Raw genomic sequence first — 27,467 nt, 5'->3', positions numbered from 1 at the left:
ATTAGATTATTACTGAACAGTCATTATGGGAAACTGGAATCCTACACTGTCTGTTACTCTGTGCTGCTGCTGGCTTCTAAAGAGAGTAGCAGCAGAGATTTCTGCAGCAGTGCCTTCAATACCCTGAAGGGGGTTTCTTTAAAACATGACCTATTTTTCTCTCCCTGCATTGGATTGGCTGAGACATTTAGTGTGTGTGTAAGCTCCAGTGTATGTTTGTTGCAGTGGGTGCAGTGTTGTTGATACGCTGGATATATGATTCACAGATATGTTATTTTAGTGTCACAATACAGACACACATGATTATAACCAAACAATGTAAATGTCAATCCCATGCTTGTATGCACATTGTCTTGTGAAAGCAAAGCTTGAACAGTGATGTACTGTCCGTTTGACAGGGGAGAGCATTGTAGGCAGATTCAATATGCATTAAGAATGTACCCTGACATTTTAGAGAGAGCCAGAGCAAGATGGAAGGGAGATGAATCATGGATGTTCCCATGTGGTTCTGTATATACACCCTTTTTATTCAGTGTCTGATGTTTCTGGTTAATGAATCAAATCTGTTTTATGTCAGTCCCTCAGGCATTTTGATAACCCCCCTGCATGGCACAGAATATGAAATGAGCTAACTCCTGATTGCTTCTTTCCATGTTTCTCCAGGTCTGCTGAAATCTGTGAGCTTGGCAGTGGATTTGATCATGGCTCATTTTGGCACCAGTCGAGATCCTGTGGAAAAGGTAGAGTACAGCAGAGCTAAAAGCAATCTGAAGGGAACTAGAATAACCAATTCACAAAAACTGACAGTAACCCTGAATAGGATGAATCAACTCCCATAAATGTATGTTATTTTTAATTAAAGTGTAATTATTGATCATGATCATATGATAATGTCCCACTTCTCTCCAGATCCGGCTAGGGAACAGCTCTAGGAGTCCCACCATTGGTGGTATAGTCCTGGAGCATCTGTGTCCCACCATCCAGAACATTCTGCAGGATGGCCTTAGGGACCACAAACTTGACCTGATCATCGGTCATCGACGCAACCACGCCTGGAATGTGGTGGAGGCCTCCACTCAGACAGGTCAGAGACACATGGTGGAGATGATGGTAATGATGATGATGTGGGTGGTTGTGGTAGGTTTGATGCTGATGAGGGTATGACTACAGTGCTGCATTTGCTAATGGGGGTTGTAGTTCAATGGTCTCTGTTCCTATCTAAGGCCCTACCACCCAGGTGCTCCACAGCCTGCTGTCCAAGGTGAGGCAGTGCTCCCTGCTGACCAGCCACTGTATGAGACTACGAGCCTTCATCATGGGCCTGCTCAAGTGAGTCCCTTCAAGTCTCAGTCTTTTTTAGTGTATCAAATTGTGTTCTACTGGTGATTTATTAAATGTTATGATTGTAAAATGAAGGACTTATATTCTCTCTTTTAGCTTGAGAGCCTTGGAATTCTGGCTAAATCACCTCTACAACCAAAAAGGTATGCGTTTAGATTTTTTTTATTTCTCCAAATTGTTATTAGAAAACATAAGGTTCTTGGAACATACCTCCCTCATATCAATTGTGTAACCACTCCCTCTTCCAATTAGGGCTAATTGGAAAAGCTGTTCAAAAGAGGACATTGTATTCCTTTTTTTTGTACTCCCTGACGAAGGCCATGCAGCCGAAACGCGTCGGTTTTTTAAAAACTTTGTTTCTATTGAACATGTCATACTAATAAAGGCATTTTAATTAATTATATGAAGAGTGCCTTGGTCCTCCTTTCTTTTTGATGACCAATTTACCCCTTTTACCAAAGAGCACCTTCTATCTACCAAAGTGTACTATTATGTACCTTAGTAGCGCTTCCCTTCCTCCTCTTTCTACTAGTTAAGCATAGCACTTGGGTGGTGCTTAGAGGAAGCAGCTCCACAGTCATTTCTTTCTGTGTTAATTGAGGACATTTTACAACTCAAACTATGGATTTTACCCAAGAGGCTACAAGATTTTCCTATTCCCATGAAGAGGGCCAAAGGATTATTACCACTACCTCATTGCTAGATGAGATGACAGCCACAGAGAATACTGGAATGGACTTAAACAAGGCTTACAGAGACTTGCAACACCTTATGGAGAAAGATACTAAACTTGACCTCAATTCTATCACCTTGTCTGATTATTGGAGGAAAGGCCTAATCCCCAGAGGACTCCGTATTATGAAGTTTCAAGCTAATGGAGCACAAGGTAAAACTGATTTTAGAGATAAATGGGAGGCTATTCTCAACAAGTGTTCTTTTGACCTAATGCTACTTCTAATAGAAGAATCTAAAAAGGACAGACAAGTAGTCCAAACAGAAATTGAGGAAGTAGAAAGGAAAATCACAGAACACAGTGATAATTCTAACAAAGCACGATGTGATGAGATCTTGAAAGAGAAAGTAGACACATTCACTCTGACATTGAAGCAAGACAAGCTAAGAACATTTAGAAGAGATGAAGTAGACTATAGAGATGGCAAGGTCTTTGCCTGGAGAAAACCAACACGCAAGAATTCAGAATCACATCCACAGAGAAGGAAGCCTAGATCTGTTTCTTTCAACTTTACAAGCAGTGACGATGAGGATCACCCCAGACGCTCAGAGGCCAGCTCCTCCCAAGATTTTTTAGATCAGGAAGAGGAGTCACGCAGGTTCCTCAACAAGAGAGGGAGAGGACGCGGAAGAGGCCAACACGGAGGGGGAGGAAGAAATCAAGACTATCCAACCACACGGAGCAGGACCAGAACAAGGCTGTGATCAACATTTCTGGAGAACCCCTTTCTGATGATTGCATAAGGGTATTGTCTAAAGGACTGTCCTTTGCCCCCACATATTCAACTAATGAATTTAATACAAAGATTGACCTATTTCGTTTCTACAGGAATCTACATCTGAAGGCCTGGTACAAGCAAAACATCTCTCCAACTACAGATGCCAGTGTCTCAGGTCAGGCAGTTTCTGTTCCCTCAAAAACACCTTTTAAGCCCAAGTCCACTTTTTGTCCCATCGTCCAGAATGCCACACTAAATACATTTGCCAAGAAAGTGAATTTTGATGTGGAGAATCTGTTTAAGGGTAAAATTGACTCCAACCAAACACAACGTAATCTTTCTAAGACAGAGAGGGATGCAGTTGAATCATTGTCCAAAAATGAACGGATTGTGGTTAAAAAAGCAGACAAAGGTGGTGCTACAGTAGTGTGGAGTAAAGACAAATATGTGACAGAAGCCTACCGTCATTTAGACAATGATGAATTCTACCAATCTCTTACCTTCAACCCTACAGAGGACCTAAAAACTAAATTGAAAGGGATCCTCACAGAAGCTAAGGAGAATTACTACATTTCAGACAATGAGTTCAAATTTCTTTCCAATGGCAGTCCGCGTATGGCTTCTTTTTACCTTCTTCCAAAAGTCCACAAAAATCTTGAAAATCCCCCAGGCAGACCAGTCATTAGTGGTAATGAAAGTCTGACAGAACCCATCTCTAAGTACATTGATTACTTTATTAAGCCTTTTCTGACGTCACTCCCAGCCTATCTTCAAGATACCACAGATGTGTTGAACAAAATTAAGGAATTGAATAATATAGGTACAGCTTCCTTTTTAGTCACCATGGATGTGGAGTCTCTATACACCACCATTGAGCATGAACAAGGTTTGGCAGCTATGCACCATTTCTTGAGTACCCGACCTGAAACTGAGATGCCTCCTACAGAATTCATTGTCTCACTTACTGAATGGACTCTTAATCATAACATCTTTATCTTTCAGGAGCGTATTTTTAAACAGGTCAAAGGATGTGCCATGGGAGCTTGCAAGAGCCCTTCCTATGCTGGTTTGTACTTGGGTAAATGGGAAAATGACTTCATTTGGATCCTTCTAATAACCATTTCTTTGACCGGATTATATGGTGGGGACGCTATATTGATGATGTTTGCCTGTTTTGGTCCGGCTCAGAAGATGAACGTATTTCCTTCCACCAATACCTTAACAGCATTAACCCTAACATCAAACTAACTATGGAGTACAGCAAGGATAACATTCATTTTTTGGACCCCGACATTAGTAAAAATGACAACGGTTGTTTGCACACATCAATCTTTAGGAAGCCTACAGATGGGAATACCATTCTGAGGGCAGACAGCTTTCACCCCAAAAGGCTAAAAGAGAATATTCCATATGGCCAATTCCAAAGAGTCCGCAGAATTTGCGATCAGGAAACAGACTACAGTGTCAAATCTGCTGAATTGGAGAATCGGGGCTACAGCGTTCAGATCCTGAAAGATGCCGGTATAAGGGCTGGATTACTTGACAGAGAGAACTTGTTGCGAAGGGGAGTGCCTCGTTACAAAATACAGCACTGAAGCAGAGAACATTAAAAGAATCATTAAAAATAATTGGGGAATCATCCAAAGTGATACGCTACTACGCCAAGTCTTTCCTGAGCCACCAGTCATAAGCTTTAAGAGATGTCCTACCCTAAATGACAAATTAGTCCACAGTTATCTTCCGGGTGACTCTCAAAAAACTTGGCTTGACCACAAACCCAAGGGCTCTTTTAAATGTAACTATTGCAGTAATATTGCACAGAAGAAGTATTTTGTTGACACAGCTTCCAAAATGGAGTATTACGTCAAGCATTTCATTAACTGTAAAACCACTAATTTCATCTATAGATTGGAATGTCCACAGTGCAAGGTGTTCTACATTGGACGGACAAAGAGACGCCTTCAAGACCGCTTGGCGGAACACAAGTACGCCATACGGGTAGGCAATGAAGACTACCCCATGGCAAGGCACTACAAGTCCTTACACCATGGCAACCCTGCCTCCCTACAAGCTATGGGTATTGATCATATTCCGGCCTCTATTAGAAAAGGGGACCGTCTTAAACAGTTAAACCAAAGGGAAAGTTTTGGGATTTACAAACTACAGGCCACTAAATACCCTGGTTTAAATGAAGATATGGATTTCTCACCCTTCCTGTAGGGTCGTGATGGGTCAATTTGCTGTCATCTAGTGGACATTTTGCTCAATTGCCCTCAGCTATGTTTAGACTGTTGTTGTTCATTTTTTGCTGGGTTCTAGGTGGCGAATCGCATCTCTGCATGTCTGGCAGAAATATCAGTGTGGATGACGGATCACCACCTCAAGCTGAACCTCGGCAAGACGGAGCTGCTCTTCCTCCCGGGGAAGGACTGCCCGTTCCATGATCTTGCCATCACGGTTGACAACTCCATTGTGTCCTCCTCCCAGAGCGCTAAGAACCTTGGCGTGATCCTGGACAACACCCTGTCGTTCTCAACCAACATCAAGGCGGTGACCCGTTCCTGTAGGTTCATGCTCTACAACATTCGCAGAGTACGACCCTGCCTCACACAGGAAGCGGCGCAGGTCCTAATCCAGGCACTTGTCATCTCCCGTCTGGATTACTGCAACTCGCTGTTGGCTGGGCTCCCTGCCTGTGCGATTAAACCCCTACAACTCATCCAGAACGCCGCAGCCCGTCTGGTGTTCAACCTTCCCAAGTTCTCTCACGTCACCCCGCTCCTCCGCTCTCTCCACTGGCTTCCAGTTGAAGCTCGCATCCGCTACAAGACCATGGTGCTTGCCTACGGAGCTGTGAGGGGAACGGCACCTCCGTACCTTCAGGCTCTGATCAGGCCCTACACCCAAACAAGGGCACTGCGTTCATCCACCTCTGGCCTGCTCGCCTCCCTACCTCTGAGGAAGTACAGCTCCCGCTCAGCCCAGTCAAAACTGTTCGCTGCTCTGGCACCCCAATGGTGGAACAAACTCCCCCACGACGCCAGGTCAGCGGAATCAATCACCACCTTCCGGAGACACCTGAAACCCCACCTCTTTAAGGAATACCTAGGATAGGATAAAGTAATCCTTCTAACCCCCCCCCCCCCTTAGAGTTAGATGCACTATTGTAAAGTGGTTGTTCCACTGGACATCATAAGGTGAATGCACCAACTTGTAAGTCGCTCTGGATAAGAGCGTCTGCTAAATGACTTAAATGTAAATGTACTATGGAATATATTGCTTTCTTATTCTTGACACTTCTCCCAGTCATATTTAAGGTTAGAACTACCTTTTAGTGTTCTGATAGTTCTAGCTTGGAGTTGTGTTTTTATGATAATATAGCTACAGAATTTCACCTTTTAATGTGTATAGTATTGCTTACTAGATGTGTCCAATAAATTTTGTAACCACTCCCTCTTCCAATTAGGGCTAATTGGAAAAGCTGTTCAAAAGAGGACATTGTATTCCTTTTTTTTGTACTCCCTGACGAAGGCCATGCAACCGAAACGCGTCGGTTTTTAAAAAACTTTGTTTCTATTGAACATGTCATACTAATAAAGGCATTTTAATTAATTATATGAAGAGTGCCTTGGTCCTCCTTTCTTTTTGATGACCAATTTACATCTCTCATACTCTTCCCAACTCTCCTCTCCCCAGACAAGGTGACAGATCACTACCATCCATGGGGTTTCCTCGCCATGTCACATGGGCAGTGTCAGCCTCTGTTCCAGGAGCTCCTCCTCCTGCTGCAGCCTCTTTCCATGTTACCATTTGACCTCAACCTGCTGCTGGAGCCCCGCCTGCTGCAAAACAGACAGCTCTGCTCCGAGGAACAAGCTCCACCATGCTCCACCTTTCTCATGACCAGTTGGCCCCTATTGAGAGGAGACAGACAGGGGGCATATGGTTCTATGGATGGTCCCAGAGATAACAGCAGGCCACCAGGTGACCCACACCAGCTGGTACAGCATCTTCAGGGGTCCACCCAGGGGTCAAAGGTCACGGGTCAGGAGAAGTGGGTGAGGCATTTAGGCAAGTGTAGCAGAAGTCTGTGGTCAGCCACCAGTCCAGGGTGGTGGCAGAGACGGGCTGCCCACGCAGAGGGGGGAGTGGAATATGGACAGATTTACATGGATGTCATCCACACTGAGCCTCAGCAGGGGATGGAGGGGAGGAGAGAAGGTGAGAGTTCACAGGAGAGCAGGAGGAAGGGAACTGGGCCGGAGACCCCCAGGATGCCGGCAGACCCCCAGGATGAGAGCCTCTCCCAGGGTGGGCTACGCTGGGCCAAGCTGTTTGGATCAGGAGGGAATCCCCCCACCAGGACACAGAGGGCACCTCAAAATCTCAATGGGACACAGGACCAGATAAGGTCAGAATTGCTGAACTATGGCTAACTTGTTCCTATGGTGTTATTACAATTCCTCCTGAATAACTGTATTTCTCTTGTCTTAAAGGAGACCTTCACAGTGGCTACAGTTGGACAGGTCTCAGCTGGGCCTATTGGCTCATACAGTGTGGTCAGGGAAACTCCCAGCTCCACAGCCTGACCAGAAACACCAGACATAGACATGGTGCTCCTACGACCACACTCACCCAACCCTCTGATGAGTGGAGAGGGATAGGGAGGAGAAGAAAAGATACACCACCAAAAATGTCAACCGCATGATCCTGAGTCAGTGTTATAGTGCACAGTGTTACACACAGACACCTCAGCTAGAACACACTCACACTGGTCAGAAAAGCACAGTAGACCGTTGATACAACTATCGGAGCATGGGTGATACTTTTTGCTATGTTATTATTAGGCAATAACAACTCCCCCCATGTATTATCAGATTTACAAGTGCTTCTTTTCATCTGTCATGAATTGGGATTTATGCAATATATTCTCCCTGTGAACCTGTCAATCAAACTGTGTGGTCAGAGAGGCTCCTCCCATGTTAGGGTCTTGCCTTAGTCTGAAAGCCTTGTACAACATCTCAGACTCTGCAGAAGAAACCAATTAGTATGTCATGGAGCTGCATGCATACCATACAGTAGCATCCTATTCTCCTAATAGTGTCAATCTGATCCTCTACCTTCCAACCCCTACCCCGTGACTATCCTATGAGCGAATGGAATGACAACAAAAAATGCAGCAAGGCAATCTTTACTAGCCATGTTTACTAGTGCCACATATTATGCCAGTCAGCAGCCTTGTGCAGTGGCTTATCTTCCAAAAGGAAGTTGCCTTCACATTCAACTAGACAAACATGAGGTAATCCTGACTCTAGCATGGTAAAAACAAACGTTGAAGGAGTCATTAGGTGCTAATTTAGGCCTACTACTGTGTGTGGTTGTACTACCTACATCAATATTCTATTATACTGCTTTTCTTAATGAGGGAAGTAGAGTTTTGTAAATATTTAGGGAAGAAAAGTCTAGATTTGTGGAACTGTTAGGTTCCAGTGTTGTTTGCACAATATAAAGCTATCATGTTGTGTTTCAGGTGTACACCGTTTTGATAGGCCAGTACTACTAAGCTAAAGAGAAAGGAAAAGTCTGGATTTACGTGGCAGGAATGACTTGGTTATTATAGCCTTTGCAATAAATGTGAAAGTGAGTTTATCATATTTCCTCCCCAACCTAACTGTCCTTCCCCTAAAACCTTAGAAGAATGGGCTACACTGGGGCGGCAGGTAGCCTAGTGGTTAGAGCGTTGGGCCAATAATCGAAAGGTTGCTGGTTTGAATCCCAGAGCTGACAAGGTAAAAATCTGTCGTTCTGCCCCTGAACAAGGCAGTTAACCCACTGTTCCCCGGTTGGCCGTCATTGTAAATAAGAATTTGTTCTTAACTGACTTGCCTAGTTAAATAAAGGTTACACAGAATGCACCCTCTCTGAGTGTAAGTTCCCAGTGACAATCAACCTTTCTGAATAAAAAGGTATTGATTTCTCTTGTGACTTATGTTTCACATCCACTTGTACAGCAGATCAAAAAAATATACACTATCGTTCAAAAGTTTGGGGTCACATAGAAATGTTCTTATTTTTTAAAGAAAAGCACATTAGCTAACACAACGTAAAATTGGAACACAGGAGTGATGGTTGCTGATATAGAAAAATCTGCCGTTTCCAGCTACAATAGTCATTTACAACATTAATGTCTACACTGTATTTCTGATCAATTTAATGTTATTTTAATGGAACAAAAATGTGATTTTCTTAGTGTATAGTGTATATCGCTAAGTACAGGAGAAACAGCGTTCCACTGCCCATATTGACAGTGTGTACATGTTCTGTTCATATATCATTATTATGTTTCACTCTGGGATGTACATAGTCCACAGACGAAAGGTTTTGCTGTTCCACAGACAGATGCATTTATTTCAAAGTTCTTGGATTCATCACTCAAAACAACTCCATGATGTGTTCTCTACCCTAGTCCTTTATCAAGTCATGTGATTGTCTTGTGGATTGTACCTCCGTTACTGAGCTCTGGCCTCTATCTTCTGAGTGCCGCTTAGCCCCAGGGCATTGTGGGTAAGCTGCCCAAAGGTCTGGCCGTACCTGAACTTGTGTCCTGTGGGCAGATCAAAATAATATTATAGTTAAGCAATAATGTTACAGTATCACATGATCTACCATGTGATGATATGATACATTTTAAAACAAAATATGGAGATTTCAGAGCTGTGTGTGTGAGGCTTGGTACTATAGTGTTTTGATTAAGTTTAGGGCCACCTGGAACATGGCCGGTGTAGGAGGGCAGCAGGCCCCGGTGGGACGGGTAGACTGTGGGGATGGGGGGCAGGACTCCTGATTCCTCCCCAGGGAAACGCAGGGAGGTGGGGTCACTCCTCATTTCCTTTCCAAACTGGACCAGGGCTTTGTTGGTGGTGATGGGGTAGCCAGTGCCAATCAGGAAGCGAGATTTGGGCACGTACCCTGTGAAACCTAAATACATGCCTCAATGGAAGATCTAGTCAATACAGAGACTCATATACAGTTGATTGTGTTGCATACACTCATACACGCAAAAGTATGTGGACACCTGCTTGTCAAACATCTCATTCCAAAATCATGGGCATTAATATGGAGTTGGTCCACCCTTTGCTGCTATAACAGCCTCCACTCTTCTGGGAAGGCTTTCCACTAGATGTTGGAACATTGCTGCGGGGGCTTCCATTAAGCCACAAGAGCATTAGTGAGGTCGGCCACTGATGTTAGGAGATGAGGCCTGGCTCGCAGTCGGCGTTCCAATTCATCCCAAAGGTGTTCAATGGGGTTGAGGTCAGGGCTCTGTGCAGGCTAGTCAAGTTCTTCCACATAATCTCACAAAAACATTTCTGTATGGACCTTGCTTCGTGCACAGGGCCAATGTAATGCTGAAACAGGAAAGAGCCTTCACAACTTTTGCCACAATGTTGTAAGCACAGAAATGTATAGAATGTAGCATTACGATGTCCCTTCACTGGAACTAAGGGGCCTAGCCCGAACCATGAAAAACAGCCCCAGACCATTATTCCTCCTCTACCAAACTTGACAGTTGGCACTATGCATTGGGGCAGGTAGCGTTCTCCTGGCATCCGCCAAACTCAGATTCGTCATTCGGACTGCCACATGGTGAAGCGTGATTCATCACTCCAGAGAATGCGTTTCCACTGCTCCAGAGTCCAATGGTTGCGAGCTTTACACCACTCCAGCTGACGCTTGGCTGCTCGGCCATGGAAATCCATTTCTTTACGCTCCCGACGAACAGTTATTGTGCTGACGTTGCTTTCAGAGGCAGTTTGGAACTCAGTAGCGAGTGTTGCAACCGAGGACAGGCGATTTTTATGCTCTACGAGCTTCAGCACCCGGCGGTCCCATTTCTGTGAGCTTGTGTGGCCTACCACTTCTCGGCTCAGCCGTTGTTGCTCCTAGACGTCTCCACTTTACAATAACAGCACTTATAGTTGACCGGGACAGCTCTAGCAGGGCAGAAATTTGACGAACTGACTTAGAAAGATGTCACCCTATGACGGTGCCAAGTCCTACTGCCACTGTTTGTCTATGGAGATTGCATGGCTGTGTGCTTGATTTTATACACCTGTCAGCAATGGGTGTGGCTGAAACAGCCGAATCCACTCATTTGAAGGGGTGTCAACATACTTTTGGCCATGTTGTGTATGAGTTTTTTTTTTAATGGTACCTCTGGCATACTGTACCTACCTGAGATGAAGTACTTGTGTGGACTGCTGTCCTCCATGAAGTAAGGAGACACTTTGGGTTTCCAGGGCTCCAGGGCCTCGTAGGGGGCTGGATCTTTGGAGATGGCCGTCAGAGGGGTGCTCAGTCTCCGAGGCTGAAGGGGGTAGACAGAATGGCAGACAGACACTATGGTTGAGACAGAGAAGGTATTCAAGCTTCTGGCTCCTACCAATGGCCCTATCCCAGACTATAGACCTTTGATTATAAGAGAAGAAGATTTTCTCCATGGTATCAATGTAAAGTTATCATTCTATCAAGTGGTTAACAGTAATTGCTTGTGTTGTTGAGCTTTCCTGTCAGCTCCTACACAACGAGAGATAATGGGTGTGAATCTCAAATACAAATACTGAATCTATGATTGGAGAGCTCTTCAGGTCATGCAGCCAGCCTCATTTAGACTGAGACAGAGAGTGATAAATGACACAGGATTTCAGCATGGATTATTAAACAGGTGTGTGTGTGTGTGTGTGTGTGTGTGTGTGTGTGTGTGTGTGTGTGTGTGTGTGTGTGTGTGTGTGTGTGTGTGTGTGTGTGTGTGTGTGTGTGTGTGTGTGTGTGTGTGTGTGTGTGTGTGTGTGTGTGTGTGTGTGTGTAAATAGGAGAGAGATTAGAGCTGATTACTTTAAACTCGGAATTGGTGGTGTTGCTGACAAGCGGTTTGTCTGCTGGTGCCAGATGAACCCTCCTCTGCTGGTCTCGGTCAAACTCAGACAGTGCCTCGCGACACGTCTCAGCGTAGGTACGGGAGAAGTAGTTCTGGCTTTTGGGGACAAAGCCTGGAAAAGACACCATGTCAACACAATGCAAAGCATACTTTACAGATGGAAGAGATGAGGGTGTTCTGCTTAATGTATGAAAACTGAGTAACAGTGTGTTTACCAGTGTAGCCCGGTATCATCCTCTCTAGATTCCTGCGTTCTCCATGGTGGCTCCTCCAGTTCTCATCCCGCGGGCCCGTGTCTCTCTCTGTGGAGGGGAAGCGGCCCGTGTCTGTCTCTGTGGAGGGGAAGCGGCCCGTGTGGAGGACTAGGCGACGTGAGTGCGACACCTCCGGAGAGGACAGCAGCTTGGCAGTCAGCTGGCCGTAGGTCTTCCCCAGGTGGTACTTCAGCTGGGGGCAGTAACCTGCATACCTGAGGACAGAGAGAGAGAGAGGTGGTGGTTCTGGTGAGGATTGTGATTAGATTTCAAACAGGCCTTTTTGGATTTATTCTCTGTTATGTTGACAGTAGGCCTAGTGTAAATATTTTTAACCCTTTTTTTATTTACAATGTTTATATCAAAGTAAGGCTTTATTGAGGTGAAAGGTGACTGTATGGATCTCATGGTATTTAGTTTAAGCTGTGTTGTGTTCCTTAATGTCAGCGAGTTTAGCCTCAGAGTTCAACCTTCCTGGGAACGGTTGCCATGGGTGATGGCCATCACAAAATACTTTTGGCTTCGAGCACTGGACTTGCTCTTGCTCTGAACATTTCGTGTAGGTTTGTTCAGTTGTTTGTGTTAATTCCTTAGGCCTATAGTAGGCCGAATGTATGCTATGTGTAACGACATAAAAAGGCATAATATAATCAAGTAAAATGTAAAGGTATGCGCAAGCATAAAATCAATGGAATGATGCACGAATACAATAATGCATCATTAAAAAGGTTTAGAATTTCACTATAAATAGCACACCATGCACGTAATACAACTAACATGTCAATATAGCACGCATCTAATTAGAGTGTATATTTAATTAATTAATTTGATAGAATTCAAAAGCAAATAGGTAGTTTCAATGTGAATAACCTACCCCGGTATGTACTGCGGATCAGGTGTCACCAGCACCTTGCTGAATTTGGGGGGGAATTCATCCATGTTGACCACACACTGTACCACTGAACACGGAACTTGAGATGGACGCCGGACAGCAGCCAACTTTGCAGTTCTGTGTTTGCGTGTGGTTGTCAGGTGGAGAGGATGTGGACAACGCGCAGAGATATTTATTCGACTAGACCAGGTCAAGAATCCATTATTCCGTCATTGTTGGCTTTGTGAGGTAAGACGTTCGTTCATCTGTTGGCTTTTTGTCCGCAACATTCTAAAGCTTGTTGTGGTTGCTAAGTACTGTACTGTAGGCTACAGCTTGTTCCTTCAGTCCGCGGTGGTAAATAAGCACTGCCATCACACATTCCCATGCACTTTATGGTCAAATAGGTGTAGTGTCATTTGAATAAACACTAGCCTACCAAATATTTACATTTCACATTTTCATTTTATTCAATAGCCAAAGTTGTTTTTACACAAGCCCTCCTGTTTTAGCCATCTCACATGTTTCCCCTACGTTTTATTATCAGATCTTATATTTCCCTCCTGTTTTAGCCATCTCACATGTTTCCCCCACTTTTTATTATCAGATCTTATATTTTCCTATGGGAAAAAGGTATAAATAAATCAATTGATTCATTAATTGTTCATTTTGACAGAAAATTACTTATCTGAAAGGATATACAGTTTGTGGCATGAAATAGCGACACCTGGTGAATTAAAGCAGCATTGCTGCATTGGCTGGGATATTTCCTGGGCCACTCAAGCTACTCCTCTTCTGAACTACATCATCCTCCCGCTGTGGAAGATCGTCTCCCATGAACTGCCAGTTCCCTGCCAGCTACTTTGAGATTCTTATGCCAGCTACTTTGAGATTCTTATGAAAGCACTATATAAAATACATCTATAGTGTTATTAGGTGTTCACAGTAAAGCTCTGAAACCTGTTGTTGTTCTTGTATACTATTTTTCCCTTTATGGTAAAATATTTCAAACATAGATTGGTAACTTTTTACTAATTTGGCACACAGAATCTAGAAGCGGTTAGTTATAAGCAGTCTCACTTAAACCCTCATATCCGGTGCCCAGTTTGACCTACAGACTTGAAACTTTGTATGTAGGTGTCTTTCCTCATCCTGAACAAATTTGCCTGAAGGACCCGTAAGGATAGATTTTCCTCCACCTTGGAAAGTTTGGCAAACCTTTAAAAAACGTATTTCCATAAGCAATAACAACATCAAATGTGGTATGCTGGCCCATGGTACGTATCTTAACTTAGTTTGAGAAAGCTAAGGGACTGTTTAAGAGAGGGTTGAGTTATAGATAAATCAGAAAATCAGATTTTACTTGCCCATTTAAATCCTTTGTACCCCTAATAATAGATGTATTTTATACAGCGCTTATCAGCGCTTATAAACTTGAAAGGGTCAGCAAAGACATTACCATGATGAACCATGTTAACTTTAGCGTTGATATCTTAAAAAGTAAGGAAACTATTAATACACAAAAAAAATACTATGTAACTCAAAAAAAATATTCTCATGGACTAAAAGTCAGATTCACTCCAAATGTGGTATTTGGATTCCTCACAATAGTCCCTAAAGAGTTTGAGAAAATAACGTTGATGTATTCAAAGCTGGCCACACTATACCAGTAGATGGGGTCCCGAGTGGCACAGCGGTCTAAGGCACTACAGCTCAGCGCTAGAGGCATCACTACAGACCCTGGTTCGATTCCAGGCTGTATCACAACGGGACGTGATTGGGATTAGGTAGGCCGTCATTGTAAATAAGATTTTTTTTTCTTTAACTGACTTGCCTAGTTTAATAAAGGTTAAGTAAAACAAAATAAAAAGGATGCATATTAGCACATACAGTAATATGCTAAAATATGCAAAAAAAAGTCTTCCAAAATCTTCTTCTCATGAACCATAGGACAAAATGACACCCACATGTGGAATGTAGGCCCATGGCACATGTCTTACCCTAGTTTGAAAAAGCTAAGCTAAGTGATTAGTCAAAAGATGGCTGAGTTATTGACAAATCCAAAATCTGATTTTATGTGTGCATTTAAACCACTGTAAATCCACTTCCACAGTGGCAGGATAGTTCCTGCATGATAAAGTGCTTGCTTTGTTATCCAGCTGATCTTATGTCCTTTCTATCATCATGTGAACCCCGTTCATTGCTGCTCGCAGCTATATTTATTATTATTATCATCATCATAGGGCATGTGTAGAAAAAAATATAATACATACATACATACATATATTCTAATATCATATTCCTGAGTGACAATTGCATTTCACGTCAGTGTTTACAGGTGCCGATTCTGCCTGTACACTCAAAACAAATTAGTTTTGTGTAAATCCAAATAGAAAATATGAAAGTGGCAGCCTATGTATAGGCTATGCTTGTGTAAGGAAGTGGCTCAGATAGGTCACAGCCTTTGGAGTTTTAGGCCACGTACAAACTTCATGACTAAGTGACAACCGACAATGTTGTGTGGACATCTTGATGTATAGGTCTTCTTTGTGTCTGTGAGCTGATGAGACATACCTCACTATTCACGAGGGAACTGGAATGTAGATCCTTATCAGAATAACCAGGCAGGAAGGCTCCTTCTACACATTCCAAGCTCTGAACCTCAGATATCACATTGTGTTTTGGAGTTATTACAGATGCTTTACCTAGATTATGTCTTATCAATCTATGTCTTGTTACACATCACATCACACCTACCCACTCACATACATGACAAACCTCTCTGTTATGTAAGGTATTATTGTCCAAAAAGATTGATCTTTCATCATCAGCTAACTGGTTGAGAGGCACCACAGTCAGTCTGTGGGACTGACACATGGTGTTGCTATCACTTTGGCCTTGTCATGGCTTGCCCCTGTCATACCTGAGTTTTATGGTGTTTGGTGGGGGAGTTGGGGGCTCAAGTGAGCGTGAGTCATACTCCCAAGACAAACCACAGAGATATGCCAGGGAACAGCCGCTCCACACAGGCCTCCATATGCATGCAGCATCAGCGCCGTGACAGGATGATTGATGAGGAGGTGTGTCATAAGAATGCAGGCGGAGCATCAGGGATGTTTCAAATTCTACATCCCAAACTCACCTCAGTTAATGACTATGTGGGCTTCTCTAAACCAGAGACTTTTCATTTTCCTCCTCGTGCTGCTACCATTTAGCAGAAGAAGAGTGAGGAAGAGGGGACAGCGCTTTAGCAATCTTCTGGAGACCTGGGGGATTGAGGTCCCCCAGGAGAGAGTAGCTATGGAGGGCCAGTGGGAAGGAGGTGAATCTGGAGATTCCCTCATGCTTTCAGGGGCCACTTTCATGTCTACATCTAACGTGGGGACACTGATGCGGTCTGATACAGAGGATTCTGGGGTGGAGATCTGTTCTGAGGCTTCTCTCCCCTCCTCTCCTCCCTCTGTGTCCATGAGTAATACAGATTTTGATCCTACAGTCAGTGACGAGGATGGATTCCCCTCTACCTCTCCTCCATGCTCTCCTGTCTTCTCTCTGCCATCTTCCTGCTCCTCTTCCTCCCTGTCCCTCTGCCCCAGGGCTCAGCGGCACAGGGAGCTGGCTGCGGTCATGCACCTAAAATTGGAGCAGGCACTGAGGAGGGCAGACTCTGGAGACAGAGACGCTGTGCCCCGACAGCAGTGTCACACGGCTTCACTACCATCAACTCACTCAGTGACCCATATACAGAGTGCAGGTCACAGGTCAGGGAGTGCTGGTCTGAGGAGGACAGTCAGCCAGTCAGTAGTGGAAGAACAGGCCTCAACGGCTCTGCTGCAGCACAGAGGAGGGCTCTTCCCACATCACAAGACACTGCCTGCTCAGACAGACACAGAGGTAGGTTTATATTGAAAGGAGTTGTTTACTTCAATCTCATGATTCTCTGACTGTTTTCTTACCTTCAAAGTAGTAGTGGTTCAGAGTGTTCTGCCAAAAAGTTGCTGGTTCGAATCCCCGAGCCAACTAGGTGAAAAATCTGTCGATGTGCCCTTGAGCAAAGCACATAACCCTAATTGCTCCTGTAAATTGCTCTGGATAATAGCATCTGCTAAATGACTAAAATGTCAATGTAATCTAGAGTTTGGGTCTAGACAGTGATCCATAGTGTTGAGTTTTTTTCCAAAATCTCCGCCATCTGAATGTTTGTTTGGCAATTTTTTCCTCTTCTTGGTTGTATAGGACATTTTCAGTAGTCATTTGAAAGTTTATTCCCAAATGTATTGAACGTACATTAGAATCGGATTGTTATCACTGTTGTTGTTGTTGTTATGACATATGTTATTACTCAAAAACATATTACACAATATGCCGGACAGAAGTCCATTGTCATGTTCAAGCGGTATACCGAGCATAAATCCTTTCATGTCTTTTTTTTACAATGAACTGAAGGAATGAATGTCAGGGAGGAAATGAGTGTTTTACCATTACCACAGTTAACAGTTACAACACACACACACACAGTTAGACACACAGAAAAACAAACACTAATTGCATCGACTGAATCAGTGTCGTGTCTGTAGGTTGTCATTTTTCAAATCTGTTAGCTTTTTTTAGGAACTCAGACTTTTAACTTAGTACTGCTGCGGAGAGTTGTAATAGTAGAATGTATTTTGGAAATGGTGTAGTGCATGGGCAGTTTTCCTCTTATGTCATTCACTGACAGACCTTGGAGAGCTATTTTAAACTGTCAAATCAGTCCAGTTGATCAATTGCTTGCTATGTTAGCTGGTTAGCCTGACTTACCCATCTAGATATCTAAATATTGTAGTTATCATGATAAGATTACGTGCCCAGGGGCCCACATTGATTTTGTTGAGTCACTCAGGTACCATAGCACACACAAGACATGGCAAAATGTGTATAATTGCTGGAAATTATGTTTAAAACTGCAACATTTTCTGTCAGCCTCATGGCCAAATGTGTAGAATTGCAGGGAATGATCTTAAAAATGGCAACATTTTCTCTCCGCCAACAAGAAGGGTGGGAACAGTTTGAACAATTTGGGGTTGCATGGGTCACAAGGTAGTGTTTGTTACTATGCCGGTAAATGACAGTATCCATCCGGGCCTACAGTCTGTTGTAGAGTATCAGACAGTGAACCAGTCTGTGAACCAGTCTGTCCAGGTGAGCAACAGGAATGAGTGGAATGGAGCCAAGCTGGTGTGGTGCTGCCTGGGAAGATGGAGTGTGTGGGTGATGTGCTGAGCAGTCTGCTGTGTTGTTGATAAGACTGTGACGGACATGTCGCGCTTCTGCGTCAGATGGCAAAGCGAGGGCAGTCCCATTGGGGAAAAATTCTTTATTTACTTATTTTGCCGGAGATAATATTTAATCGTAATACAAATGATCCGTTTTCTGCACCAAGGATTCCTCTTTGTATAGTTATTATCCAGTGGCCATGTGTTGACAATGTTTGGTGTAATGAAGCAAAGAGATGCTTGTGTTTCATGTTTGCCTCAGTAATAGAGGATCATTAAGCCTTATTAAATGGGGATATTAGTTGGTGTATGTGGAGGTCTTTGCTCTCGCCAGGACTCAGAGACAGGGTGCTGAGTGTTTATGAGGAGGGCAAAGGCCAGTTAAAGGCCACCTCATTAGCTTAGCTCTCTTTGGGGAAGAAATATATTTCCTGCTCCTAATGACGGTGCACTTTATGTATTTGTATTTATTAAGGATCCCCATTAGCCACTCTTCCTGGGGTCCAGCAGAATTAAGGCAGTTATACAATTTTAAAAACATTACCATACATTCACAACAGATTTCACAACACGTTAAGTGTGTGCCCTCAGGCCACCACTCAACTACCACGTATCTACAACAAATGTGCGTTGCTGATTAGTTAGGTCTGCTGCCCCAGAAGTCATAGCTTTAGATTGCTAATCTATTCAGAGCAATAAATGTTTTGTGAAGTAATACACCAGAGTTAATTTACTGTATACTTTTCCATGTGCACTGTTATCTTCCTGCATGTGTCGTCTTTACAGATCAGGGAGAAGGATGTGTGTGAGGAGGAGTATGAGGGGCTCACCCCTGGGCTGGGCTACCTGGAGCAGGTATGCCGGATGCTGGAGGAGATCGCCAGGCTACAGCTTCGTAACCAAGGGTTACAGGTGGAGATGGATGCTCTCCGGGAGCAGCAGGGGAGCCAGGTAAAAAGATATGTTGACATTTGGCATCGCAGGATCATGTGTAAATAAATAATTATGTGGATGAAGCTATAAACAAGTCAATATTTGAATAGATGTGCTGTGACCATTGACACAGTCAGTGTAACAGGTACAGTTGAAGTCGGAAGTTTACATACACTTAGGTTGGAGTCATTAAAATTCGTTTTTCAGCCACTCCACAAATTTCTTGTTAACAAACCATAGTTTTGGCAAGTCGGTTAGGACATCTACTTTGTGCATGACACAAGTCATTTTTCCAACAATTGTTTACAGACAGATTATTTCACTTATAATTCACTGTATCACAATTCCAGTGGGTCAGAAGTTTACATACACTGAGTTGACTGCCTTTAAACAGCTTGGAAAATTACAGAAAATGTCATCATGGCTTTAGAATCTTCTGATAGGCTAATTGACATCATTTGAGTCAATTGGAGGTGTACCTGTGGATGTATTTCAAGGCCTACCTTCAAACTCAGTGCCTCTTTGCTTGACATCATGGGAAAGTCAAAAGAAATTGTAGACCTCCAAGTCTGGTTCATCCTTGGGAGCAATTTCCAAATGACTGAAGGTACCACATTCATCTGTACAAACAATAGTACGCAAGCATAAACACCATGGGACCACACAGCCGTCATACCGCTCAGGAAGTAGATGCATTCTGTCTCCTAGAGATTAACGTACTTTGGTGTGAAAAGTGCAAATCAATCCCAGAACAACAGCAAAGGACCTTGTGAAGATGCTGGAGGAAACAGGTACAAAAGTATCTATATCCACAGTAAAACGAGTCCTATATCGACATAACCTGAAAGGCCACTCAGCAAGGAAGAAGCCACTGCTCCAAAACCACCATAAAAAAACAGACTACGGTTTGCAACTGCACATGGGGACAAAGATCGTACTTTTTGGAAAAATGTCCTCTGGTCTGATGAAAGAAAAATAGAACTGTTTGGTCATAATGACCATCGTTATGTTTGGAGGAAAAAGGGGGAGGCTTGCAAGCGGAAGAACACCATCCCAACCGTGAAGCACGGGAGTGGCAGCATCATGTTGTGGGGGTGCTTTGCTGCAGGAGGGACTGGTGCACTTCATAAAATAGATGGCATCATGAGGGGAAATTATGTGGATATATTGAAGCAACATCTCAAGACATCAGTCAAGAAGTTAAAGCTTGGTTGCAAATGGGTCTTCCAAATGGACAATGAACCGAAGCATACTTCCAAAGTTGAGGCAAAATGGCATAAGGACAACAAAGTCAAGGTATTGGAGTGACCATCACAATGCCCTGACCTCAATCCTATAGAAAATGTGTGGGCAGAACTGAAAAATTGTGCGTGAGCAAAGAGGCCTACAAACCTGACTCAGTTACACCAGCTCTGTCAGGAGGAATGGGCCAAAATTCACCCAACTTATTGTGGGAAGCTTGTGGAAGGCAACCCGAAACGTTTGACCTAAGTTCAACAATTTAAAGGCAATGCTACTAATTGAGTTTACGTAAACTTCTGACCCACTGGGAATGTGATGAAAGAAATAAAAGCTGAAATAAATCATTCTCTCTACTATTATTCTGACATTTAACATACTTAAAATAAAGTGGTGATCCTAACTGACCTAAGACAGGGAATTTTTACTCTGATTAAATGTCAGGAATTGTGAAAAACAGATTTTAAATGTATTTGGTAAGGTGTTTGTAAACTTCCGACATCAACTATAATTAACCAACATTTGACTTGATGTTTCTATCCATATAGAATTCAGAACGCAACCAGTGTGACTTCCAGGCTTCTGAGGAAGGCAGCCCCTCTGCCAATGAAAGACTTGAAGTCAAAGATTATGAGGACTTACCCTACCAATCATCTCATAGCAATAGTAATGTGCATCAGCATTTTCGATTTAGGTCAACATCGGACACAATACTCATGATGGGACATCTAAGTGAGTTACCATCCAATGTTAATTCCCACAGTGTAAACTGTCAAATACTGTGTCATCATTGGTGTATTTAGGTTGAAACTGAAGGTTTTGAATTGTGTGTGTTCTAGAGAAGGGGAAGGAAGAGTCTGGAAGGAGGTACCAGACTATAGAGAATCTACTTGAGCATTCCGAGGATGATGAAAAGCAGGTGAGATGATGTGAACTCAACTCACACACACGCACACATACACACACACACACACACACCCACACGCACAAACACACACAAGCATGCATGTATGCACAAACACACACAAGAACAAGCATACATGTATGCATGAACACACAAACACAAGCATGCACGCACACACACACACACTTACTCATATTGTATACACACTCAAATAGACACAAGTTTACACAATTGTACACTTCTGCTACTCGCTCTTTGTCTGTTACCTATGCGTCGTCACTTCACCCCCACCTACATGTACAGATTACCTCAACTAGCCTGTACCCCCGCACACTGACTCGGTACCGGTGCCCCTGTATATAGCCTCGTTATTCTTATTCTTATTGTGTTACTTTTTATTATAACTTTTTATTTTAGTCTACTTGGTAAATATTTTCTTCTTCTTTAACTGCACTGTTGGATAAGGGCTTATAAGTAAGGATTTCACGGTAAAGTCTACACTTGTTGTGTTCGGCGCATGTGGCAAATAAAGTTTGATTTGATTTTGATATTTAAGCTGTACTTCTGTATTTGTGTGTGTTGCTAGATGCATGCAAACCTATGGTAGAGTACGTCTGTGTGAAAGTATGCTTGTGTCTATGTGTAAATGTTTTTTGAATGAGTCTGCATCAATGTCTCTGTTGACAAATATCTACTGTATGTTTCTCCCCAGGAGAAAGAAGAAGCAGGAAAGAAAGAACAGGGAAGTAGGACAAAAACCTGGAAGCTGAAGATTGGCTCTCTGAGGAGGGAGACCACAGAGAAAACCAGGTGAGACAACATTGACACCTAGAGGACAGTGTGTGTGTGTGTGTTGTCATACTGTGCATGATGCTCTTATAAAATGTCCATGGCTGCTCTAACATGGCAGCCACATGGGAATGATGCACTGTTGCATAGATAATGCAGAGTGTGCTGAGGAGCTGTGGAGAGCACATATTTAGCCTAGGCTAAATAAATTCCCTCTGACCCATCCCAAATGGCCTCTTTGTTTGCAATCACACATAGGCTTATGTTAGTGGCCTACCTCCGTTTCGCGAGGCCCCCCGCAAGGTCTCCCCCCCCCCCCCCCAAATATGACTTCTACACATTTTGTCATGGGGCAGAGAGAAATATGTGCAGCTAATCTCATGCTATTTTGCACATTTTGCCAAGAGGCTAAGAGAAAATTGTGTAGTTTTAAAGCTAATTTCCTGCTATTCTACACATTTTGCCATGATGCAGAGAGAAAATGTTTCAGTTTTAAAACTAATTTCCTGTCACTCTAAACATTTTGCTATGGCTTATGACGTGTTCATATGCTATCTGGGGGAGAAAGGCCCCTAACCAGTGCTTGTGGGGCCCCCCACAATGGGGGGCTGCGGAGTGGGGTGTGGTACACTAGTGCTCGCTGTACATCTAAGGAATTATGTTGTAAGACATAAATATTCATTTCAGTGTAATCTTTAATGGTTCTGGTGCATGATTTTTCTTTCACATAAAGCCAACAGATGAATTCATCCGTGAAGAAAGCTAGCAGGCGTTGGTTGGGACAGCTGTTCAGGAGCAGGAAAGCTGTGCCAGAATGAGAAGAGCAGAATATTCCAACATTACAGTCATTGGTAACATTCCTCCTCTAAGACTTGGAGAATGAGGACACATAATGTAGCACTTTTTACACAACGCTGTGGATGAATAGGACTCAAATATATTTAGTCATCTCATTATATGGATATTGACATGTGTATTTATTGTCTAATTCTTAGAAGTTAAATAGGAATTTTTATGTGATCTCAGTGATCATTGTCCCACAGTATGTTTTAAAGATACCAAACAGCAAAATACTAATCCTCGTTTAATTAAGAAGATACATTTTAAAAAGTTTTCTCCTCAAGGGTTTTTACATGACATCTGTTTAAGCAATAAGGCCCGAGGGGATGTAGTATATGGTCAATATACCATGGCTAAGGGCTGTTCTTATGTATGACGCTACGTTGAGTGCCTGGATACAGGCCTTAGCCATGGTATATTAGCCATATATTACAAACCCCGAAGGTGCCTTATTTTCTATTATAAACTGGTTACCAACGTAATTAGAGCAGTAAATATAAATGTTTTGTCATACCCGTGGTATACGGTCTGATATACCACGGCTTTCAGCCAATCAGCATTCAGCGCTCGACCCACCCAGTTTATAATCTGATTTAGCCACTCTCTCTTGTATTCAGGATCCTGAGTTGGCTCTAGAAAATGTCTCCTCCATATTTTTTCACTCCATATACACTCCCCTTTTAAACAATTCAGAGGCAAAGATAAATATAATCGTTGGTTTTCTTATGAGCTATCTGAGCTCATTAAGATGTCAAATCAGACCTGGGCCAAAGCAAGGAAAACTGAAAGGTGGCAATCTTTCAGACAACTGGCAATTTGACAATCTTTCGGACAACTGAGAAACAGATGTACTATCTCGATTACGAAAGCTATACTGATCAAAAATATAAACGCAACATGTAAAGTCTTGGTCCCATTTTTCATGAGCTGAAATAAAAGATCCCCCAAATCTTCCATAGCACAAAAAGCTTATTTCTCAAAATGTTTGTACATGTTCATTTCTCTACCATAAGCCACCTCTAACGTTGTTTTAGAGAATTTGGCAGTACATCCAACTGGCCTCACAACTGCAGACCACGTGTAACCACGCCAGCCCAGGACCTCCACATCCGTCTTCTTCACCTGCAGGATTGTCTGAGGAGGGGGAGGGGGAGTATTTGGTGCTGAGGAGTATTTCTGTCTGCCCCTGCACAGTTGTGAAATCCATAGGTTCAGGTCTATTGAATTTATTTAAATTCCTTCTATGAACTGTAACTCAGTAAAATCTTTTAAATTGTTGCATGTTGCATTTATATTTTTGTTCAGTATAAATCAAGCAATTTTTTATGCTCTATCTCAGAACTTTGAAAAACAGTAAATGCACTGAAGCATACAAATTAATCTTCTTCCCTGCCTAATCAAGTCCTGTCTGACTCTGGCATTATAACTGAGAAGAATGGGATAAGTGATGCTTTTAATCATCATTTTATCTCGGCAGGCTTTTTACTTGAGAAAAATGGTGGTTTAATTGACCCTGGTCAGTCAATAGACTGCTCTTCACTCTGCCAGCCTCTCGCTGACTCGACAGTTAACCCGTCAACTTGTAGTTAATCTTTGTTTTCATTTAAACAATTTACTACCTGTGATGGGCTAGATGCCTTGCTTATGATTGATGTAAATAAAAATACACTGTGACTGATATGCTTGATCCATTTTTGCTGCAGCTCTCTGCCCCCCTGATTGCTGAATCATTAACCCATATTTTAACCTGATGATTATATCTGGTACTATCCCCAACGTTTGGAAGGCGGCCCATGTACTCCCCCTTCACAAAGGTGGTGACACTTGTGAACTAAATATTTATCGCTCTATTTCTAAACTTTCTTGCCTAGTTAAAATATTAGATTCCTTTATTAATTCTCAGCTAAGATCTTTCTTATCTTTGAAATGTATTCTAATTGTACATCAGTAGGGTTTTAGACCAGGTCATAGCACTATCTCTGCTGGATCCCTAGTTATTTATGTGTACATTTTAGTCATTTAGCCGATGCTTTTATCCAGAGCGACATACAGGAGGAATTAGGGTTAAGTGCCTTGCTCAACGGCACATCGCCAGATTTTCCGGGAATTCTTAACTGCTAGGCTACCTGCCGCCCCATTAGTTATTCAGTTATAAATTAGGTGGTTAACTGTATGGATAAAAGGCCACATTGTGTTGCCCCCTTCATTGACCTGTCAAAGGCCTTCGATACTGTTGATCACTCACTGCTAATTTAGATGTTTTCCTCAATTGGCCTAGACCAGGCTGCATGTAACTGGTTTAAAAATTACTTTACAGATAAAACTCAATGTGATGATGTTAAATCAGGTTTTCTGGACATAAATAAGGTGTCCCGCTGTGTTCGATTATGGGTCCTGTACTTTTTACTGTTTATATTACCAAAATTGACAACCTGTATGCCAATGATACTGTTGTGGATGCTATTGCCGACACAGTTGACCAGGCTTTATCTGAACTACAGTCTGACCTCTTTCTATTACAGAAAAACATTATTGACCTGAATTAGTACTGAATGCAGGTAAAACTAAGAAATAGGTTATGCCTCTCGGTAAATAGTAGAAAACAGATTATTCAGTTGACATTCCTATTGGTCCAAGACTATGATGACATTATCTACAGTATATGAACACAGCTGCCATCTCATTAAAGCCGTTAGATGCAGTTTATCATAGCACACTGCGCTTTATTACGGGCGACAATAATAGTACTCACCACTGCATTCTCTACCAGAAAGTTGGTTGACCCTCTTTGATGACACATAGGTTGATACATTGCTATGTTTTCATGTTGATACATTGCTATGTTTTCATGTTTTACAAAAAGTCCCACTGTGTCTAACATCATTACTAAACTTTAGACATATCAGTTACCACACCTGGTCTCAGGGATGGCTAACTCTGGAAATTCCTTTGGTCTCTACTGAGTTAGGTAAATCAGCTTTTTGTTTTCTTGCTCCTTATTGGTGGAACAATCTTCACAATGTTCTTAAATTTGACATTTTGGTTCCTCTAGGGCCCTCAAACTCAACTCAGGACCTTGAAGTCAGTTCCACTGCTCTTTCCCCATTGTTTTCCCCACTGATTTAGACCTGGAACACCAGGTGGATGCAAATTAATTATCAGGTAGAACAGAAAACCAGCAGGCTCCGGACCTTGTAGGGTAAGAGTTGGATACCCCTGCCCTAGGGAAATTCAGAAAGCTGATTGAGGACCTTATTACTGATTCTGTTTGTTTTTATTGACCGTGTTTTCTTTCAGGTTGCATTTTGTATTTCTATTTTCTGTATTTTCTGTAATTCAGGGCTCATCTGTAAAATACACCTTGGTGTCAGTATGACTCCCTGATAAAATAAAGGTTAAAGAAATACAAATACAATTTTCAAAGAACATTTTCCAAATGAATAAAAAATGAAGATGTATTGATTGTTTATGTCTTCACACCCCATAGTTAATACTTGGTGGAAGCACCTTTGGCAGCCAGGGATGCTGGCCCATGTTGACTCCAATGCTTCCCACAGTTGTGCCAAGTTGGCTGGATGTCCTTTGGGTCCTCTTGATACACACGGGAAACTGTTGAGCATGAAAAACCCAGCAGCGTTGCATTTCTTGACACAAACCAGTGCGCCTGGCACCTACTATCATACCCCGTTCAAAGGCACTTCAATCTTTTGTCTTGCCCACACATACACAATCCATGTCTCAAGGCTTACAAATCCTTCATTAACCCATCTCCTCCCCTTCATGTACACTGATTGAAGTGAATTTAACAAGTGACGTCAATAAGGGATCATAGCTTTCACCTGGATTCACCTGGTCAGCCTATGTCATGGAAAGAGCAGGTGTCCTTAATGTTTTGTACACTCAGTGTATTACACAGCTTCTCCATGTCTGTATGGATCCCCACGTCTGCAACAGGATGATTATTTTCACGTTTGGTCTTTTTTAAAGGGCCAGTACAGTAAAAAACGTGATTATCCAGTGTTTTATATATATTTCCACATTGAGGTTGGAATAATACTGAAATTGTGAAACTTGTGATAAAGACCACTTGAAATTTCAGCCTGTTTTGGTGGGAGGGAGTTGTGGCCTTCAATGGTGACATCACCATGTGGTAAATTAGTTAATAGACAAATTAGAAAGAGAGTTCCTAACATAACAGCACATTTTCAGTTTTTCACTCCCAGACAGTCCTAGCAAAATTCTTTCTTGAGATATTGCGCTTTCCTAAGAAGCTATTTATGTTTCTTTTTGACCATTTTAATTGAAAACAAGAACAGTATGGTGCTTGATTGTTGGCCAGAAATGATTTGATATTGAGATAAAAACGGCTGCTTTGGACCTTATACCAACATACTGCCTGCCTTCAGTAGTTAGAGTGAAGAGAAGAATAAATATGCCGTCTTAAATGAGAGAGTAATGTTTGTTCAGAACACTTGTTCTGTGCTGCTATGCCCTGTACCAAGATATGAAACATACTTTGATTAGATCTTCATTGCAACAAACTAAAACGATACCCAATTTATGAGATTTGAGGCACTTATTAATGCAATCGTAACAGAGGTTTATTCATCCTTACTGGATCTTGATTGAAGCCGTGATATAATTTATGCTCC

General features: G+C 42.5%; 3 protein-coding genes across 5 annotated transcripts in view; 2 read left to right on the top strand and 1 right to left on the bottom strand.

Annotated features, from left to right (window-relative positions):
• Positions 1-8,777, top strand: part of LOC139543917 (AP-4 complex accessory subunit RUSC2) — a 33,776-nt gene extending 24,999 nt beyond the window's left edge. Inside the window, exons 5-10 of the mRNA XM_071350460.1 lie at positions 664-740; positions 910-1,084; positions 1,224-1,329; positions 1,438-1,484; positions 6,489-7,203; positions 7,289-8,777. Coding sequence (XP_071206561.1) covers positions 664-740; positions 910-1,084; positions 1,224-1,329; positions 1,438-1,484; positions 6,489-7,203; positions 7,289-7,400 — 1,232 coding nt within the window. The 3' untranslated portion in view covers positions 7,401-8,777. The remainder of the gene's footprint in view (positions 1-663; positions 741-909; positions 1,085-1,223; positions 1,330-1,437; positions 1,485-6,488; positions 7,204-7,288) is intronic.
• cimip2b (ciliary microtubule inner protein 2B) lies at positions 169-13,300 on the bottom strand. Of its 2 annotated transcripts, XM_071350465.1 has the most exons (7): positions 12,859-13,300; positions 11,946-12,199; positions 11,688-11,842; positions 11,028-11,160; positions 9,558-9,770; positions 9,297-9,396; positions 169-729 (listed from the first exon to the last, which is right to left on the bottom strand). In XM_071350465.1, exons 1-6 carry the CDS (start codon positions 12,921-12,923, stop codon positions 9,302-9,304), a joined length of 915 nt encoding a protein of 304 aa, XP_071206566.1. In that variant the 5' UTR covers positions 12,924-13,300; the 3' UTR covers positions 169-729; positions 9,297-9,301. The 2 variants fall into 2 exon arrangements, with proteins under 2 accessions (XP_071206566.1, XP_071206565.1); XM_071350464.1 differs by lacking the exon at positions 169-729 and having other exon boundaries at positions 9,175-9,396; positions 12,859-13,299.
• A 1,792-nt stretch (positions 13,301-15,092) lies between these two features.
• On the top strand, positions 15,093-24,493 carry LOC139543920 (uncharacterized). Of its 2 annotated transcripts, XM_071350463.1 has the most exons (7): positions 15,093-16,749; positions 18,897-19,061; positions 20,831-21,014; positions 21,122-21,201; positions 21,899-21,996; positions 22,709-22,826; positions 23,850-24,493. In XM_071350463.1, exons 1-6 carry the CDS (start codon positions 15,928-15,930, stop codon positions 22,791-22,793), a joined length of 1,434 nt encoding a protein of 477 aa, XP_071206564.1. In that variant the 5' UTR covers positions 15,093-15,927; the 3' UTR covers positions 22,794-22,826; positions 23,850-24,493. The 2 variants fall into 2 exon arrangements, with proteins under 2 accessions (XP_071206564.1, XP_071206563.1); XM_071350462.1 differs by having other exon boundaries at positions 15,096-16,749; positions 22,709-24,493.
• The last annotated feature ends 2,974 nt before the right edge of the window (positions 24,494-27,467 follow it).

This window comes from Salvelinus alpinus, chromosome 18 (genome assembly GCF_045679555.1).
Source record: "Salvelinus alpinus chromosome 18, SLU_Salpinus.1, whole genome shotgun sequence".
NCBI lineage: Eukaryota > Metazoa > Chordata > Actinopteri > Salmoniformes > Salmonidae > Salvelinus > Salvelinus alpinus.
Note: the sequence above shows the minus strand (reverse complement) of the source record. Positions and strands in the feature narration are given on the sequence as shown.

Coding starts and splice junctions, on each gene's coding strand:
- cimip2b (XM_071350465.1), bottom strand. CDS start 12,923: ATGGATGAATTCCCCCCCAAATTCAGCAAGGTGCTGGTGACACCTGAT. Junction 11,161..11,687: donor CCACCAATTCCGAGTTTAAA/GTAATCAGCTCT, acceptor TACCCCCTTCAG/CCTCGGAGACTGAGCACCCC. Junction 9,771..11,027: donor ACACAAGTACTTCATCTCAG/GTAGGTACAGTA, acceptor GCATGTATTTAG/GTTTCACAGGGTACGTGCCC.
- LOC139543920 (XM_071350463.1), top strand. CDS start 15,928: ATGAGGAGGTGTGTCATAAGAATGCAGGCGGAGCATCAGGGATGTTTC. Junction 19,062..20,830: donor GGGAGCAGCAGGGGAGCCAG/GTAAAAAGATAT, acceptor CTATCCATATAG/AATTCAGAACGCAACCAGTG. Junction 21,015..21,121: donor ACTCATGATGGGACATCTAA/GTGAGTTACCAT, acceptor TGTGTGTTCTAG/AGAAGGGGAAGGAAGAGTCT.